General features: G+C 42.5%; 1 protein-coding gene across 2 annotated transcripts in view; it reads left to right on the top strand.

Moving 5' to 3' along the window:
• The window catches only part of LOC122794522 (tumor necrosis factor receptor superfamily member 14-like), a 430,726-nt gene that overhangs the window by 398,320 nt on the left and 12,431 nt on the right, over positions 1-19,975 (top strand). For both annotated transcript variants that reach the window (XM_044062984.1, XM_044062985.1), the window contains one exon: positions 2,562-2,707. In XM_044062984.1, the coding sequence (XP_043918919.1) occupies positions 2,562-2,707 (146 nt within the window). The remainder of the gene's footprint in view (positions 1-2,561; positions 2,708-19,975) is intronic.

Here is a 19,975-nt window from a genome sequence, read left to right as displayed (position 1 = left end):
CTGGCTCAGTACTTCACTGTTTTTTCTGGCTTAGACTTCAGCCTTTGCCTGCATATGTCAAAGCAAAGCTGTTGGACTCTTATTTGGAATGGCAGCATCTCTTTGGTTCTGAGGCTTTTCAAAAATCTCACAGGAGATAGGTAAGGTAAGGTCATGCAGAACAATCATTTTTTTTCTCCTGTTCCTAAATGTCACATAAGTTACCCTTCCAAGGATGGTACTTTTCTTTGTAAGGACCAGAAATCTTCTCAAAAGTGCAAGTGTTTTTTTTTCTTTTGGATTTTTTGGTGGCATTGGATTTAAAGGCCGCTTAACTTCATATTCCTGTTCATCCACAATGCAAGAAATTCTTAAGGTTTTACGTCTTCATATCACTTTTTCGCCTTTACCTGTTCTGCTGCCCCAGGGGTATTCACAAAGTGTCTAGCTCCTATCATTGCATTTTGCATACTTCCAGCTGTTCACATTTTTCCTCATTGGGAAGATTCCATGCAGGCTTCAACCCCAAGAGATGCTTCTAAATCATTTACAATTTATTATGGATCTGAACAGTCTTAGTTCACTTTGAATCTAAAGATGTCTTGCTTAATTCCATCTCTGAATCAGGTTTTCTTAGGATGCAGATGATTCAACATGTGGTCAATGATACCTTTCCTTCCAGCAGACAGTGTTTTCTTTCTGGCAGATTATTTTCAGAGCCTTCTTCCCTGCAATGTATAAATGAGATTCTCAGAGCATTGGGCTACATGGCATAAGTTATTCCTATTTTGCCTGATGTCACAGTCCAGATGAGGAAGAGTCAGTGATATCTGAAGTCTGAATTCAGCATTGCCATCTAATTCCACTCTTAATTTTCATCAAGAAAGAATTTCTACAGTGGATCAACCAGATTTCACTCACCCAGGAGTGATGCCTTTTCTGGTCTCTACTCCTTGCTAGGATTTGTGCACAGTTGCCTCAGATCTGACGTGAGGTGCTTGTTCAAAGAACATCAGGAAACAGGGGAAGGGTTACAAAGGGAGAGAAAGAACCACATAAATTAGTCCTTCAGTCTTTACTTTGTACCCTGGTCTAGTTCAAATTTAATAAAAGAAACAGAAAAAAAAAACACCTGTACCAAAAAAAAAAAAGTGATCCAAGCTGTTCTACCGTCTGGTAACTCTGCTATTCACCTTCTGAAGATAACCTACCATCATTGTGAAATTGCTTTTATACAGGTAGAACCCACTTAAACAATCATTCAGCTAAATAAAGTAAGTGAAACAAATCCTTTAACCTTTCAATAAATACAAAATGATGCAGTGATTAAATATATTACTGTTGAAGGTCTTTCAATTAGATTGTTTTAACAACATAAAAAAACTAACCACATGTCAACACTCTTATTAAAATTAAGTGTTGCTGTGTGGTGAAAAGTTTTTTTTTTTTTAGCTCTCCCGTGACTTAGTCATACTGCAAAAAGTTATCCAAGGAATGACAGTACAGTTTAAGAACTTCTCATAACTGTAAATGTTCTACTGGTCAGTGCTGCTTTTTCCCATCCTTTAGTTTGACATTTCTAAATAGTTGGCTCTACTTCTGCTTCACATCCTTGGACTGAGGCAGAAAAGTTTTGAAGTATTTTTACATCCATGCTTCCCTTGCATACCTGTGGCTCTATAGTGAAGAGGTCATACATCAGACGTATGTTGCATTGGGAGGCTGCTCCGGCTTTCATAATGTTGGCCAGATGTACGTGTGTCCTTGACAGGGTATCCCATCAGTTAGTACTGCAACAGTGATCAGTCTGAAAATCTACTACTGTTAGAAGTTGTTACCCAACTGTACGGTTCTTCAACTTTTGCTTGTATGTGAAGTGTCCTTGAGCTGTAGATCTTGCACATCCCAGGTGAAGAAACATCCTGCAAATTTGTTAAGCCACGAAAGGAGCCTTCTCCTTTTGCTGCAGCTTTGTCAGATGTGGGCTCAGGGTATTTCCCATGCATGGGGCACTCAACATGTTTATCTGTTTGCAACGTTGAGAAGTTAGGTTCTTTGCAGATAGATGTGTGTGTGCTCTCCTTATCAAATAGTCTGAGAGAGCCCTGTTTACTGGGTACCTATTCTGAGCCATTATGTTGGATAGCTCATATCACTACTTGCAACTGACATTTCCACTTTTGAATGCTAGAGGTTTGTAGTTTTATATAGTTTCTTTACATGCAAAATGCAAATCCTCCATTGTTTTAGGGAGAGGACAAGAAGTGGGAATATTGAATGTGCCTTCCTGGCCCAGTACAGGAATGTCCATGTATATGCTCCCCCTGACCGTGAATATTCACATAAGAAAAAGATCTTGCTGTGAGGGAGATTTCCGAAAGGAAAGACCTCAACTGTGCATTCTCTGCAGAAATACTGAGAAGATCTACTGATTTTGAGTTAAGTTTATAAAATTTCTTTACCTGGAAAGCAGCCTGCATGAACATAACTGACTGTAGAAGACCTTTGGAAAATGCTGTACTGTTGTAAGCAGATTTGTGTTTGTAGAGCTTGTGTGTGATGCACTTTTGATTTCTCTTCAGCTGTGCTAAATTGGGTTTATTGGAAATCGAACCTGGAACATCGACAAAAGATGCTGTTTGCAAAGAAAAGTCTTACAGGCATCGATGGGTTATCAGTCTGGCCTTCATATCGGCACCACTAATTCTTCTTCTTTTGACACTCCATTGTAAGTTTACTGTTTCATATTTGAAATTTATTTTTTAATAGAATAAAAATTGCATCAGGCTCTGTTATGATTTTTTTTGGTAAGTAGAAGGCCTGTTGGCAGCTTTCACCTCAGGTGGCATTAAAACTCTTCATTTTCTTTCATTTGTTTTGTTGGAATAAATATGAAATTAATATAGTTAATGATTCCAGTTTACTTTGACCTAGAAAGTTAAACATTTTAGTGGTGAAATCATTACTATACCTGCATATTAAAGTTCCATGTAGTCTAATTTAAAAAATGTATTTTTTTAGGCTCATATGTATATTCTTGGTTAACAACCACTAGGGCATTTAAAAACCTATCCATGCAACCCAAATGTTAACTGCAAATTTCATTTGTATATAATTAAGACCAGATTCCAAAAGAGTTGCTTCCAGTGCAAGTCTGCTCTAATTCCGAAAGACCTGCTCTCAGTGTAAGTGACTTAAGTCAGTGTAAGGCCCGTCTGTAAATAGCCTTACTACAGGGACCAGACTCCAAAACACCTGCTCTCAGCCTGCATTCAGTGTAAGTGGTTACTTAGAGCAGCTCTTTTGGACTCGGGACCATAGACTCCTTTGTAAAATTTTATGAAATCTAAATTTAAGAGCATTCCTATTTTCACTAATTGCAAATGCCTTCATTACCGTCAACTTTGTGACATTCATTCCATTTAAAATTTTTTTTTTTTTTTTTTTTTCTTGAAACTATGCAAAAGCAGCTGAGAAATGGAGTGCCATAAAACATTAAGCACTGGTAGTGGCTAAAATTAATAAATATTCTTAACCAACATAAGTAAATATTTTGTACTGAATGCTCTTCTCTGATAAGCATGCAGCTGAAAAAAAAAACTGGCGTGTGTATATATGTATATGTGTATGCATATATATATATATATATATATATATATAAAACATATACAAGCATGTGTGTGCATTTTGTGTACAGTACACAACACTGGTGAAGGGTTTCTTAGGTTTCACTGTCCCTCCTTTTGCCTTTGCTTGCTTTGTGTCTACTTTGTCCACCTATCAGAGACCCTTCCCCTCTGTGGGACCTCACTTTGGTTCTCCAAGCACTAATCTTACCTCCCTTTGAACCGGCTGCAAAGGTAGATTTAAATTTTTTGTCCTGGAAAACGGCCCTTTTAGTGGCCATCACTTCTGCCAAAAGAGTATTGGAGCTTCAAGCCTCATTTTCCAAATCCCCCATACTGTATCTTTCATAAAGACAGAGTTCCTCTATGTACTAATCCCACTTTCTTTCTCAAGGTTGCTACAGAAAATACTATTAATCCATCAACCTCAGTGTGTTCTTCCTACATTTTCACAGTAAGGGAGAATATATGCTGTACCTCTTAGACCTTCATAGACAATTGCGCTTCTACCTGGATAGAACAGAATTTTTCAGAAAATTTCACCAACAAAAAAAAAGAGAGAAGCGGTTGGCAAAGCTGCCATAGCTAGACGGTTGCGGGATTGTATCTTAGATGTACTCTTCTAAGAATGTTCCCTTGCCTAGGTATGTTTAATCCACAAGGTCCATAGCCACAGCTCAGGCTTTTTGGTCTAGGGTCTCTGGAAGACATTTGTGCAGATGCTTCATGGGCAAATTCTCACACTTTTGTCTCATTACAAACTTGATATCTCAAGGAATATGGCTGTCTTTGGCTCTGCAGTGCTTGGGAATATCCTTCCATGAAGACCACCCAGATTTATATAGCTGGGGACTCTGTCCCATAGGTTGATGAAGACTGAACAGACATCATCAGATAAAGAAGTTATGTACTCACCATAATGTTCCGTCCATGGTCGGCCTTAGGCATAGGTGAACTAGGCTACCGCCTAGGGCGCTGTACAGGCCAGCCTCAAAAGGGCGCAATTTACAGACCGGAGTTCTGCTGTGATGACTCCTAACTGGGAAAAGCCAAAAAGACAACAACATTTGTTTTTTTAAATTTCACCGCTGCCCATAGAGGCTAGCAATTGCGCCCTCAAAAGGGCGCAATTTACGGACCGGAGTTCTGCTGTGACAACCCCTAACCGGGAAAAGCCAAAAGACAACATTTCTTTTTTAAACTGTGCTTGCTTGAGTGAAGCTCATGGCTAGTTACACTTATGTGGACATGATGAAATGACTGGTCCCAGCAAGCTATTAAAAAAAAAAAACAGTGATCGTGCAATATTTGTTTGCAGTTGCCTGCTTTCGCAGTTAAATTGGTATGGAGTCATTGTTGCTCAGTGCATGTGCCTCACATATCGACTGTTTATTTCAAGATGCGGAAAGTTTCAAAGAACTAAGAGAAAATTGCTTTTTGTTTCTCAGGGAACTAAACCAAGACTGGCAAAGGGAATAATCATTGTATGTTGAGTAAATGGTATGTACTGTGCTCCTATATGTTTTACTGCTGTATTTGACAACTCTGTCGCCGCACACACACTCATAACTCTGCTTCAGGCAGAACTTTCACAAAATAAACAGCAAGTCATTTACAATGCTTGATGCTTGCTGTTGGTTATAGAATTTCTAAGTTTCTTGCAGAAGCCAGAAGATTTGTTGTTAGTGGTGTTCTCACACATTAACATATTATTACCTTGCTTCTACAACCAGCAAATTCTTAAAAAAAAAAAGGTTATTTTGAAGAGAATGCCACTGTCTTTCATTACAGAAAACGTCCTTCCCACAACATTAATTTGTTCATCAGTGTACAACCTGTTGCTTCTTAACTATTGCTCATTTCTCTCAAATAATCTTTTTTGCATTTCCTTACGGCAGAAAGTCCTCTACTACAAGAACCTTAAACTCAATACCTGACTCTCCCTTGCATATAAAATTTTGATACTGAGTTTAAAAAACACATGAACATGCTATGGGGCTGTTGAAATAATGTACTCCAACAACTCCCCCCCCCCCCCAAAAATAAATGTTGGCTTTTTGTGCTGCATACTTCTTCAGGGGAGGGAAGTTTAGTGCTGCTTATGCCATGTCTGTTTGTTAGTAGCAGAACAGGTAGAACACTTGCTTTTGATGCAGAAGGTTGTGGGTTCTACTCCCACAGTATATAGATGGATTGCTAATACTCTAGTGTGTTGTACTTTTAAAGGGGGTGGATGCTGCAGTCCTAAGAATGTCTGCCTAGGCAGAGATACCTAGTAACTATGAACCTATTATCAGTTTGCCATCCATTCCCTATTGCAATATTACTAGTTTATCATTTTTTTTAATGTAACATAATTTATTAATTTATTCCTCAAGGGTAACAGAGGTACTTTATTTGTAGATGAAACAATGAAATATAAAGTTGTTTGCTAGCAGCAACCTCTTTGTTAGTTGCAGATCTCTTTAATATGGAATTATTTAGATGACTTTTACTTCTGCAGAGGTTGTGCATATTTATGGATACTGGTGGATTGTAGAAGATTAAGTAGACTTTTATGATGGAAATGTTCTGAACTGGGCAGTTTTCTCATTATTGGTTCATGCATTTTGTTTCATTGCTTACTGGAAAAATGTTCAAAACAATAAATTTAGCACACTAACAAGTGTGCTGTATTATATAAGGAATATAATTTAATACAATCAGGAAGGTGAATCAAAGAATGCATACATGTATGCATGGCCTTAAAAATGTGTTTGAAAACAGCCCAGTGGAAAGGCAAGGATCAAAATCATGGGCAAATTTTAAGCTTTACTCTTGTTACTAAAGCAATGGTTAAAGGTAAACGGTTCACACCACATTACCTTGACCTAGCCAAGCCTTTTGACACAATCCCCTACTCAGGTGTAGTACAAAAAATGAATAATGTCGGAGCAAACACATGCATCACTAGCTGGATTGCCAACTTGCTCACAGGATGCAGGAGATCAAAATAGGGAAAGAGACAAGTCACTAATGGAGTCCCCCAGGGTTTGGTGCTGAGTCTTTCTGTTTGGCATATACATCTCAAAAGTAAAAGGAAATACCAAATAGCTTTGGCCAGCTACGTTTGAGATGACTGAAGAGCAGTTATTGAACCCCCATATGACTTGACCATCATGCAGGAAGGTTTGTCTGAAATAGTAACTAGGGTCAAAATCATGACAATGCCCTCTGAGAACTGACCCAATTGTTTGCATTTGGGAACTTGTGTGTACAGTGACCTAACTTTTGACCAACATGTGCCCAGAGTCATAAGAAAGCCTTTCTATATTGCACAGCTTATAAACAAATTGATTGTGACTAGCTCTAGAAATGTTGTCGTCCCCCTTTACAAAGCTCTCATTAGGTCAATTATTTTGTATAATGCTGACTTTGGCATGTATCCGTCCAGAACCATGCAGCAACTGGAATACCTTCAGAGATACCTTACTAAAAGGATACAAGTCCTAAACAATAGGTCTTGTATGGACCACCTCAAAGATTTATTACTATACCCAGTATCCTACAGCGTGCCTAATACAGATGGACTATTTCTTATAAAATTTGTGGATGTTCATCGTGCATACAGCTGCAGTCATAACAGATGGGTTATCCTGCCGTCAGGCGGGTCCTCGGTCGGCCGAATTCCAAAGTCTAGGTCCGGCATCGGTTGTCGTCGCTTCCTCCCTGACGTCAGTGCGGCATGGGTATAAAAGAGGCAGCCAACGCCATTTTCTTCAGTCTTTCTTGCCGCGCGGTGCCCGAAGCAGAAGCAGTTCACAAGTGCCGGTCGGCCAGCTCCTGAGATTTACGAATGTATTTTAGCCGAAGTCTTCTTGAAATCTAAGTACCCCGTTGGGGAAACTTTTCTTGCCTCAGACCAATGTCAGACAAAGTTAATAATTGCATTTCATGTGGGAAGCAAATACCGCATAAGGCTTTCCACTCTTACTGTATACCTTGCTTAGGCCCAGACCACGACGTCTTGGCCTGCCGTTTTTGTGCTAGATTCAACAAACGCACTATTAAGCGTCGGGCGGAGTTCGCCCTTCACTTTTTTGGCAAAAAATTTAATTATATTATGTCGTCGGATACTCCGACTCCAGTTTTGAGCAAAAAACGCAAAGATAAGGACCGGCATATGAGGTCTGCACCTCCTACTGATACCACGCTAAGGCCGACTACTGGTTCTCCGGTACTCAGCGAGGCGCCTACGCAGCCCCTGAGTACCAATGACAATGCATTACCAGTGTCTTCAGTACCTGAGGTTGCAGGCTCCTCTGCCCCCTTTCCTACTACAGATACCGACGCCACTCCTGGTGGGGAAACTCAGAATTTAGACAGGCCTGCCATTTCTCAAGGTGTCTTCAGGCCTTCCTCCTTCTCCATTAAAGCCTTCAGTAAATCTAAAACAGCCATGAAAACCAAAAAACAGGTTCCTCAGACACCCTCTCAAGGCACCATGCCTAAAAAACAGATGCTTAAAATGGCTGAGGATTTGATTACTCTTATCAGGGGTTCTCAACCCCCATCTGACAAAAGGCCCAGATTAGAGGAAGACTACCCTTCCTCAGATAAAGCTTCTGTTACCTCAGAACTATCTGAGGACCAGGATCGTGCCTATTCTCCATTCGAAGACTGTGATGCAGAGGAGTCTATTCCCTCTGTCTCCCCCCCTGAGGACTTCTATTTTGGGAAACCCTGCATACATTGAGGGAACACTTTCACTGGGAAGGCCAAGATTACTCAGATTCCAAGAAAAGGCTCAGGGAATTTCTTCTGCTCCCCCAGCATAGGCCTCTGGCTATCCCTCCTGTTTTAGATGTATATTGGATGATGTGTACACAGAAGCCAGCCTTAATCCTGATTCTTTGCCTCCAGCTCCTGTTAAACCAGACAGGTATTACCGGGTTCCTGATTCTCACCAGTTCCTATATAAAAGTTTCTGGGTCAGCAGTATGGCTATTTCACAGGGTCCCAAGGGAATTAAGGCCTCTACTGCTAAAAACCCATTACCTTCAGAGAGAGATTCCAGATCTTTAGAAAGGTGGGGGGAAAAGGTGTACACCTCAGCCACTTTAACAATGAGGGCATTAAACTGTCAGTTCCATATGTTTAAAGTATCAACAGTTTTTGATATCTCAGCTGAAAAGCAAAATGACACAACCAGATCAACCAGATTTAAGAGTTGCAGGATTTGTTGCATGGTGCAGAGCAAGTGGGTAAACATACTTTGTAGTGTGGTTTTGATGCTTTAGAGGCCTCATGTAGAGCTGCTGTTACGGGGTCTGTTGTACGTAGGCATGCTTGGCTCAAAGAGCAAACCTTACCAGATCATGTCAAAGCTAAATTATTAGATGCACCTCTTCAAAAAGATGTATTGTTTGGTGTTAAAGCAGAGGAGGTGCTAAAGAAAATGGAGGAAAAAGCGAAATCAATGCAAACAGTGAAAGATTTCCTGCAGGTACAGCCTCCACGTTTCAGCAGAAACTGGCCTTCAAAAAATTGGTCCTTTCCAGCCACGGACAGACCTCAAAGGGGCAGATACAGGCATCCAAGGGGTAGAGGGCAACCTCAAGGATCTTTCAGAGCCAGACAGTGGCAAGCACCCACCCCAAGAGGTGGAGAAGATAGATCACAATCTTTTAGAAAACAGACACAATGACTTCCCCCTACACCTGCCAAGCAAAGCTTTAATGGCAGCACCTTTGGGTGGAAAACTGACATTATTCCCAAAAAATTGGCATATTGTTACAAAAAACAAATGGATTCTGGACATTATAGACCGAGGCTACAGGTTCCACTTTCGCACCCTTCCAAAAATGAGAGGCATGCCAAACCTGCCACAAAATCAAAGGGCAGAGGCACAAAAACAAATTTCAGCTCTCATGGACATGAAAGTAATTAGAGGTACCTGCAAAAGAACAAGGTCAAGGGTTTTATTCCAGACTATTCCTGGTACCAGGAAAAAACAAAGATTGGAGACCTATCTTAGATCTATCCATCCTAAACACATATCTACAGGTGCCAAAATTCAAGATGCTCACATTACAGCAGCTTCTTCCCATGCTGGGCAAGGAGTCTTGGCTGGTAACATTGGACCTCAAGGAGGCATTACCAGCATGTCCCTATCAGACAAGATTGCAGAAGATACCTCAGATTTCTTGCAGGTTCAACCCATTACAAATTCTCTGCATTGCCCTTTGGCTTATCTACTGCGCCCAGAGTGTTTATGAAATGCCTGGCATCAGTAATCGCCTTCTGCAGACTACAAGGGATACAAATCTACCCATATCTGGACGACTGCCTGATCCAAGCGGACAGCAAGGACATACTACTGCAGCACCTGGCGTTTGTAATAAAACTGTTGAACGTCCTGGGATACACAGTCAACAAAAAGAAATGAAAACTAATACCCTCTCAACAAATAATTTTCCTGGGTGCCAACTTGGATACAACCACCCAGATGGCCAACCTCACGCCAGACAAGCAAGGACAACTGTCTCAATACTTCAGAAAAATGGCAACTTACACCAGGCTAACTGCAAGGAAAGTCCTGCAGGCTCTGGGATTCATGGCATCTTGCATCCTACTTATCCCATGTGCAAAGCTGCATATGAGGAAACTTCAATGGTACCTAAAAAACTTATGGTCTCAACACAGCCACAACTTGGAAGCTTGCAATTATACCACTCATTCCATGCCTTCAAAAGGAATTTATGTGGTGTGCTCAAGCCTGCCAAAGAAACCGGTCTTCCTTTCTGTGTACCTCAAGCAACTCAAATCATCACAACAGACGCCTCAGACTACGCCTGGGGAGCACACATGACAGATCAGTGCATTCAGGGAAAATGAGCACGAAAAGAGAAGCTCCTTCACATCAACCAAAAGGAAATGCTAGCCGTGCAAAAGGCTATTATGACCTTCAAAGACCTACTGCATCCAGGCCAGCTATTGATAAGGACAGACAACACCACAGTGATGTGGTACATAAACAAACAGGGGGGAACTCATTCATACCCCCTGTGCAGGCAAGCCATGACCCTATGGAACACAGCACTGGAACTGAAAATTCAACTACAGGCACAATTCCTGCCAGGGAAGGAAAACCCACTGGCAGACAACCTAAGCAGAAATATGACAGATCCACACGAATGGAAGTTGCATCCTCAAATTTTCACAAAGATCACTCTGGCATGTGGACAGCCAGACATAGATCTCTTTGCTACCCACAGAAATTGCCAGTTTTAAAAATGTTGTTCAAGGACCTATCATCCACAGGCCTGGAAAGTGGACGCACTTTCCTTCAATTGGGCAACATTGACAGTCTATGCCTTCCCGCCTCGTCCTCTGCTGCCAAAGTTCTATTAAAAGCCAGAGCAGAGAGGCCGAAAATGATTCTCATTGCTCCAGACTGGCCAAGGCAACACTGGTATCCGCTCCTGAAGAGCCTGACACATTCCCCACCATGGATCCTACCTCTAGTCCCTCTTCTGTTGTCCCAGCACAACTACAAAACTCTTCACAGCCATCTCCAAACTCTAAATCTAGCTGCATGGAGAATTCCTTGATTTCCCAACAGTTTCTCCTCTCCAAGGAGGTGCAGGATGTCATCTTGGAGGCCAGAAGACCTTCTACTAGAAAGGCCTACTCCGCCAAATGGAAACGATTTTGTGCCTGGAATCAAAAGTAGGGACAGAATCCTTGGGTAATAAATATACCTCAAATTTTACAGTACCTAGCTGAGATGTTAAACAATGGACTTCCTTTCTCCTCCATCAAGATCCACACTTCAGCCATTTCTGCACAATACAACACAGATCCTCCTTTATTCTCTCATCCTCTCTTAAGGCAGTTCCTCAGAGGGGCAAAGAATATAAAACCCCCAAGGAAACTACCAGTCCCTGCTTGGGACCTCAACTTCGTATTGGAAAAGCTGACCCTTCCTCCCTTCGAGCCAGCTTCTTCATCAGAGTTACAGTACTTGTCATGGAAAACAGCCTTTCTTCTGGATATCACCTTAGCTCGCAGGGTTTCGGAGCTACAGGCCCTCATGGCTGTGCAACCATTCATCATTTTTCATCAGGACAGAGTTTCCTTACGAACCAACCCTACCTTTATGCCAAAGGTAGTATCCAGTGTAGCTTTGAATCAGACTATCCACTTACCTTCCTTTTATCCTAATCCACAAAACAAAGGGGAAAGACTACTACATTCCTTGGACATTCACAGACAACGTCGTTATTATTTGGACAGGACAAAGCCATTCAGGAAATCTGAGCAACTCTTTGTGTCCTATGCTGCAGGTGCTCAAGGAAAGGCTATTTCCAAACAGACAATTTCAAAATGGATAGCCCACCGCATACGCTTTAGTTACTCATTTCATGGAAAAACTGTGCCTGCATGCATCAGATCCCACTCCACCAGAGCCACAGCTACCTCTGCAGCCTTCCTCAGGGGGGTCCCTACCAATGATATTTTGGAAGCAGCCACCTGGAGTTCAGTGCACACTTTCTCCAAGCACTATCACCTCCCACTATACTCTAAATCTAGAGCGGGCTTTGCCACAGCAGTCCTGCAGGCATCCTAACCCCTCCTAGTTCCACTTAGTGCCTACCACCCTTACTTAGCTTTGGGATTCTACCCATCTGTTATGACTGCAGCTGTATGCACGATGAACATAGTACAGTTTTGTACCTACCATAAATGTAGATGTTCGAGTGCTCATACAGCTGCAGTCCAGGTTTCCCTCCCTCCAACCCCTCTTAGGACAGGCCTTATGACAAACCCTTTTCATATAACCTTTTGTGGTACTCTTTTATGGTGTATTTGCTTGCAACTACTGTTTTTGATTTATCAACATTGCATTTTTGCATAACATTGTTTACCTTCCTTCTGGGGGCACCTGACATCTGGGGCAAGAAAAACTGAAGAAAATGGCGTCGGCTGCCTCTTTTATACCCCTGCCGCACTGACGTCAGGGAGGAAGCGACGACAACTGACGCCGGACCTACACTTTGGAATTCGGCCGACCGAGGACCCGCCTGACGGCAGGATAACCCATCTGTTATGACTGCAGCTGTATGAGCACTCGAACATCTACATTTATGGTAGGTACAAAACTGTACTTTTTCTGGCAAATTACTGAGGATTTAAATAACTAAATGTCATACATTTGAATTTCACCATTCTTTTCCTTCAGAAAATGCATGCTAAGACAAATGCTGTTATTGCAGCAACTTTCTAAGTCTATAAGAACAATATTTATAATCTGCCCCTGTTTGGGGGCCTTTGTCTCCTCCATAATCTTTGCCTTTGTTCAGATTTCTTGTGCCAAGAGGATGAGAGGTATGGAAGCATGGTATGCAGTGCCCTAGTTGCTGATTATCTGGTGCATTTTAAGGGGGGTAGGGGTTCTGCATTCCATAGTGTGCCCTCCTTTGTTTAGAATACCTAGCAACTATGAACGTGTTGGTTTCTCAGTCATCCTTTATTGCAATATTAGCAGCTTACCATTTTTTTTCTTTAATTTAATGTAGGCAATTAATTCTTCAAGGGCAGCAGGCACTAAATTTGTAGATGAAACATTGATATGTGAAGTTGTTTTGCCAGTAGCAACCTCTTCATTAGTTACAGATTTCTTTAACGTGGAATTCAGATTTTACTTCTGCAGAGATTGTGTGCATGGAGTAATATTGGTGGATTGTGATGACAAAGTCTTGAGGGGTAGTTATGGATTCATACATTTTGTTTCATTGCTTAAGAATGTTTAAAACTACAAATTTAAAACACTTTCTAACAAGTAGTGCTGTATTATACAAGGAATATAATTCAATGCAATCAGGAAGGTGAATCGAGGAACAAATGCACGTATGCATGGCCCTAAAAAAATGTGTGCAAGAGATTCTGTTTTGAAAACAGCTCACAGGCAAACTTAATTCTTCACTGGCCAGATGCATTTTCTATTAATGTGGGTTTTCATGCCGTTTCAATGAATGTGAGTTTTTCTATTTCAATGAGTGTAAGTTTCAAGGGCAGAGAAGTTTACTGCTTATGCCAAGTCTGTTTTCATTGTGAGACTGTATTTAGCTGTGTTTGTGCTATTTTATTTTAATATCTGTAATCACTGTAGAAGCAAATAAGAGAACAGTATGCATGGTAACTGGTGAGAAATAACCAAATAATGGAACACTGGAATGGCTGAGGAGGGGGCTGCTGCTGGGGGAAGGGGGTTGCTGCAGAAAGGGCTGCTCTGGAGGGCAGTCTATTACCCTGCCTAGGGCCCCATCTGACTATGTTCCGGCTCTGATATTTAAAGTAGAAAATACTATGCAGAGGTAGTTGCAGTTAAAGATACCTTGTAATGTAGATGTTCTTCGTTCCCCATTGCTGCAGTCCTTACTATTGGGTAGTCCGCTTATCCAGTCGGCCCGAATACCAGAGTATAAGGCTGACGTCGGTCAGGGCGCATTAGACTGACGTCAGTACGTCAGGGTACTAATGCGCATGACCGACGTCATATCCTCAGTCTTTTTTGCCGCATGGTCCGATGCAGAAGCAGTTTTGCGAGTGCAGGTTGGCGTTCTGAAATATTTCCGAAGCCGGAGTTTCAGACCGAATCAGAGTTGGCTAAGTACCCCGTTGGGGAACATTTTGGTTTTTTCTTGCCACAGCATTTTACCGGATGTCAGAAAAAGTGAATAACTGTATTTCTTGTGGGAAACAGATACCTCATAGGGATTACCATACCTTGTGTATACCTTGTTTAGGGCCTGAGCACGACGTTGTTGGTTGCCGCTCTTGTGCCAGGTTTAACAAACGCACTATTAAGAGGAGGTTAGACTGTGCCAGGTTAGTGTTTGGAAAGCGTTGCAATTATAAAATGCCGTCGGATGCTCCGACGCCCGCTTCGTCCAAGAAGCGCAAGGACAAAACAGTGAAGCCTAGGGTTGATGAACCGACAGTCCCGGACGTCGGTTCTTTAGAAGGCTCTGTGGAGCCAGAGGTTTTACCAGGAATTTCTATGGAGTCTCAGGCAGAAACTTTACTGTTGCAGGATGTGCCTTCTCAGGAGGTAGGCCAGGCTGAGGGGGCTTCTCAGGTGACTGTTCTTCCCTCTCTTCCCAAGGTAGTTAGAGCCTCTCCTTCGGTTGCCAAAACTTCTTTGAGAGGTAGGCCAAGTTCAGCTTCTGTGGGGGCTTCTCCTAGCATTTCGGGTTCTGTGCCTAAGAAACATATGCTTAAAATGGCAGAAGATTTGATTACTATGATTAGAGGTTCTATGCCCCCTCCTGATAAGAGGCCTAGGGTGGAACCGGAGTTTGATAGTTTTGAACAGGGTTCAGAGGCTTCTGAGTCTTCTGCGGAAGATTTGTTGGAGTATCCTCCTTATTCTGATTCTGATGTAGATGATTCCACTCCTACAGCTTCTCCTCCTGAGGATTTCTCATTTTCAGAGACTCTGCATTCCATGAGGGAGCACTTTAAATGGGAAGGCCAGGATTACTCTGATTCCAGGAAAAGGCTTAGGGAATTCTTGTTTTTACCCCAGCATAGGCCCTTAGCTATACCTCCTGTGTTGAATGTGGTGGAAGACGTTTTTGCAGAGGCTTCCCTGAATCCTGACTCTTTGCCTCCTGCTCCTGTTAAACCTGATAGGTATTATAGGGTGCCCGAAGCTCATAAGTATTTGTTTAAGAGTCCTAGGGCGGACCCAGAAACTGTTTCTCAGGGGCCTAAAGGTGTTAAGGCCTCTGTGGTTAAAAATCCTGTTCCCACAGATAAAGAGGCAAGGGCTTTGGATAGGTGGGGAAAGAAGGTGTATACTTCTTCCACTCTAGCCATGAGAGCGTTGAATTGTCAGTTTCACATGCTAAAATATCAAAATTATCTCCTTTCTCAATTGAAATCTAAGGTGGATGCTTTGGCGGAAGGTATTGAGTGTAAAGAGTTGCTGGATTTGGTTCATGTGTCTGAACAAGTGGGTAAGCATTCTTTGCAATGTGGTTTTGATGCTGTACAGGCCTCCTCGAGGGTGGCTGCCACTAGCTCTGTTCTTCAGAGGCATGCCTGGTTGAGGGATCAGAATTTAGCTGAGCATGTTAAGACAAGGATTTTGGATGCTCCTTTACAGTCTGATGTGTTGTTTGGTTCGCCCGTGGAAGCAGTTTTAAAGAAAATGGAGGACAAAGCTAAGTCTATGCAAACTGTTAAAGATTTTTTGCAGGTGCAGCCACCGAAGTTTAGTAGAAATTGGCCTGCTAAGGGGTGGACATTTCCAGCCTATGATTCCCAGTCTAGGGGTAGGTCTAGACGTGGTAGGGGCAGAGCTCAAGGTTCTTTTAGGCCTAGAACAGGGAGTTCACCTGCTCAGACTTCTGGTGAGGGCAGGGGTCAGTCCTTTAGTAAACAGACCCAATGACCTGCCTTTTCAGCTGCCAGTAGATTCTCGTCTGGCAGCTCCTTTGGGAGGAAGACTGTCTCTTTTCAAAGAAAATTGGGATTTAATTACTCAAGACAGATGGGTGTTGGATATCATTCACCACGGTTACAGGTTTTATTTCCATACATTGCCCCTTTCAAGGGCATGCCAGACGTTCCTCCTCCACAAAGGAAAGAGGCTCACAAGCAAATTTCTCAGTTACTCCAAATAGGGGCCATTCAGCCAGTCCCTGTATCAGAAAGGGGCCTAGGATTTTATTCTCGCCTGTTCCTAGTACCAAAGAAGGGGAACACGTGGAGACCAATTTTGGATTTATCTATCCTCAACACTTATCTGGACATTCCCAAGTTCAAGATGTTGACGTTACAACAGCTTTTACCTCTGCTGGGCAAAGATCACTGGATGGTAACTTTGGATCTCAAGGAAGCTTACCTTCATGTGCCTATAAGACTAAGTTGCAGGAAGTATCTGCGTTTTGAGCTGGAAATTCTCATTATCAGTTCTCTGCATTGCCCTTTGGCTTATCTACTGCCAGAGTATTCACGAAGGTTCTGGCTCCAGTGATAGCTTACTTCAGGCTAAAAGGAATTCAAATCTATCCTTACTTGGACGACTGCTTGATTCTGGCTCAAGAAAAGGAAGAACTTCTACAGCATCTGGAATATGTTATAGCAGTGCTAAGATGCCTAGGGTATTCTGTGAACGAAATAAAGTCCAGTCTAGTACCCTCTCAAGACATGTGCTTTCTGGGTGTGAGACTGAATACAGCAGCCCAGATGGCCTTTTTAACCCCGGACAAACAAAAGAGTCTATCACTTTACTTCCATCAACTATCTCATCAGTCCGTGCTGACTGCAAGGACAGTCCTTCAAGCATTAGGGTTCATGGCATCTTGTATTCTGGTGCTTCCCAATGCCAAACTGCATATGAGGAAGCTACAATGGTATCTCAAAATGTATGGACACAGCACTGCCAGGATTTGGACACTGTCATTCAAATAATACCTTGCCTTCAAAAAGAATTTTTGTGGTGGGCTCAGGAATGTCACCTAAACAAGGGACTCTCTGTGACCCGGCCAGAGGCGAGTCAGATTTTAACGACAGATGCCTCGGACATTGCTTGGGAGCTCATCTGAATGGAAAGTGGATACAAGACAAGTGGCCTGCCAGACTACAGCATCTACATATCAACATGAAGGAGATGTTAGCAGTCCAGTTTGCATTAATGGCTTTCAAGGAGTTACTTCTTCCAGGGCAGGTGTTGATTCTAACAGACAACACAACTGTCATGTGGTACATCAACAAGCAAGGGGCACACATTCTTATCCTCTATGCAGGCAAGCAATGATTTTATGGGAGACTGCTAAGCTTGCAACTAACTCTTCAGGCAAGGTTTCTGCCGAGCACAGAACTCCTTAGCAGATGTGTTGAGCAGACAAATCATGGATCCCCACGAGTGGAAACTGGATCTTCATGTATTTCAGAAATTGACAGTGTCATGGGGAACTCCAGACATAGATCTGTTCGCTTCTCCACTAAACCACCAGCTGCCAAAGTTTTGCACAAAGGGGTTTCATCACACAGCTTGGAAAGTGGATGCTCTGTCTTTCAGTTGGAAAAGCCTTCATGTGTATGCCTTTCCACCTCTGCCTCTTCTTCCAAAGGTACTGTTAAAGGTCAGACTAGACAGGCCAAGGATGATTTTGATAGCTCCAGATTGGCCTCGACAACACTGGTACCCACTACTACGGAGTCTGGTAAAGAAGCCTCCATGGCCTTTGCCTTTGATTCCACATCTGTCATCTCAGAAGGACGGTCATCTGCTCAATGTCAAGCTTCACTCTCTTCATCTAACAGCCTGGCATATTCTGTGTTGAAACACAGCAGGTCTCAACTTCCTCAACAAGTTTTAAATGTGATTATGGAAGCTAGAAGACCTAGTACAAGGAAAGTGTACGCAGAAAAATGGAAGAGATTTTTATTTTGGAGTACAGCAAAGAATTTGGAGATTTCTGAGCCTAATTTGAGTGTGGCTCTTCAATATCTTACTGAGTTACTGGACAAGGGTTTGTCCTTCTCTTCCATTAAGATTCATGCTGCAGCAATTTCAGCTCACTATGATTGTGACCCACCATTGTTTTCTCATCCCTTGTTCAAACAGTTTCTTAGAGGGGCAAAGAATATAAGACCCCCACGTAGAGCTCCTACTCCTGCTTGGGATCTCAATTTTGTGTTGGAAAAACTTACTCTACAACCTTTTGAGCCTGCGGCTACTGCTGAATTGAAATACTTGTCATGGAAGACTGCTTTTCTGTTGGCTATTACTTCTGCAAGAAGGGTGTCTGAGTTGCAGGCCCTTATGGCAGTAGAGCCCTTTTTGATTTTCCATAAGGATAGGGTATCATTACGTACTAATCCTTCCTTTATGCCTAAGGTGGTTTCTAGTGTGGCTTTAAACCAAACTATTCATTTGCCTACGTTTTATGCAGACCCCCAAAATAAAGGGGAAAAGATTTTGCACACTTTAGATGTTCACAGGCAATTGCGTTATTACTTAAGCAGGACTAAGGATTTTAGGCAGTCTCAGCAGTTGTTTGTTTCTTTTGCTTTGAGTTCGCAGGGCAAGCCTGTGTCAAAACAAACTATTTCTAGGTGGATTGGCTTTTGCATTGCTTTTTGTTATTCCCATCATGGCAAGGAGATTCCAGCTGGGATTAGGCCTCATTCCACTAGGGCTACTGCCACTTCAACAGCATTTCTTAGGGGGGTGGCAACTAAGGATATTTTGGAAGCAGCTACTTGAGTTCAGTGCATACTTTCTCTAAGCATTATCACCTGCCTATCTACTCTAAGTCTAGGGCTGGTTTTGCCACAGCTGTTTTGCAAGGCATGTTGTCAGCTCCTGCTTCTTTATGATTTGCCAGCCTCCCTTACCTCTGCTTTGGGATTCTACCCAATAGTAAGGACTGCAGCAATGGGGAACGAAGAACATAGTACAGTTTTGTACCTACCATAAATGTAGATGTTCGAGGATCCCATTGCTGCAGTCCAATTTACCCTCCCTCCTTCCCCTCTGTGTTTAGGGGTGGTTGTGTAGGTGAGGTTACATGCTGATATTTTTGTATTTATTGTACATATTTTTGGTGCAGGTATTTTGGGCCTTGTCTTTTTAGGGTCTTCTGACATCTGGGGCAAGAAAAGACTGAGGATATGACGTCGGTCATGCGCATTAGTACCCTGACGTACTGACGTCAGTCTAATGCGCCCTGACCGACGTCAGCCTTATACTCTGGTATTCGGGCCGACTGGATAAGCGGACAACCCAATAGTAAGGACTGCAGCAATGGGATCCTCGAACATCTACATTTATGGTAGGTACAAAACTGTACTTTATTCTTCCAATGCATTTAAATAATTTAAAGAAATGACTGGAGTGGCTTTCTTGGGGAGTGACCCTGTGGATGTAGCTCAAATAGGGGTGTGTCATGACTATGGTGTGGGTGGGGCTTAAGGGGCACCAGAGCACTACTTCGCCTAGGGTACCATTTCGGCTAAGGCCAGCCCTGGTTCCGTCTGTGTTGTCTGCTTCAGCCTTCCCTCCCTCCTTCCCCTTTCCTTGTATCTGAAGGACCTGATGGATAGTGTTATAGATTCATAGATTAGTACTAGGCTAACTACCCTTGCGAGCCATTTTAAGCCTAGCCAATTATCCCCTGTGAGATTCAAACCCTGTACCTTGTGTTTGTAAGGCAAACACCTTAACCATTAGGCCACCCTCCCAAACCTTAGAAACAGTTGCTCCTGTTTTGAGCTCCTGAGCTTCCTTTAAGCTTTCTTTTTTAAGATATGTACTCTCTCTCTTCTAAGATAATTGGCAGCAAACTCAATCTGAGGTATATGGGTGGAGT

The sequence above is a fragment of the Protopterus annectens genome, chromosome 2.part1 (genome assembly GCF_019279795.1).
Source record: "Protopterus annectens isolate FY-2018-M chromosome 2.part1, PAN1.0, whole genome shotgun sequence".
NCBI classification, from domain to species: domain Eukaryota; kingdom Metazoa; phylum Chordata; order Ceratodontiformes; family Protopteridae; genus Protopterus; species Protopterus annectens.
The sequence above is the reverse complement of the archived record's forward strand: the minus strand, read 5'-3'. Positions and strand labels throughout refer to the sequence as shown.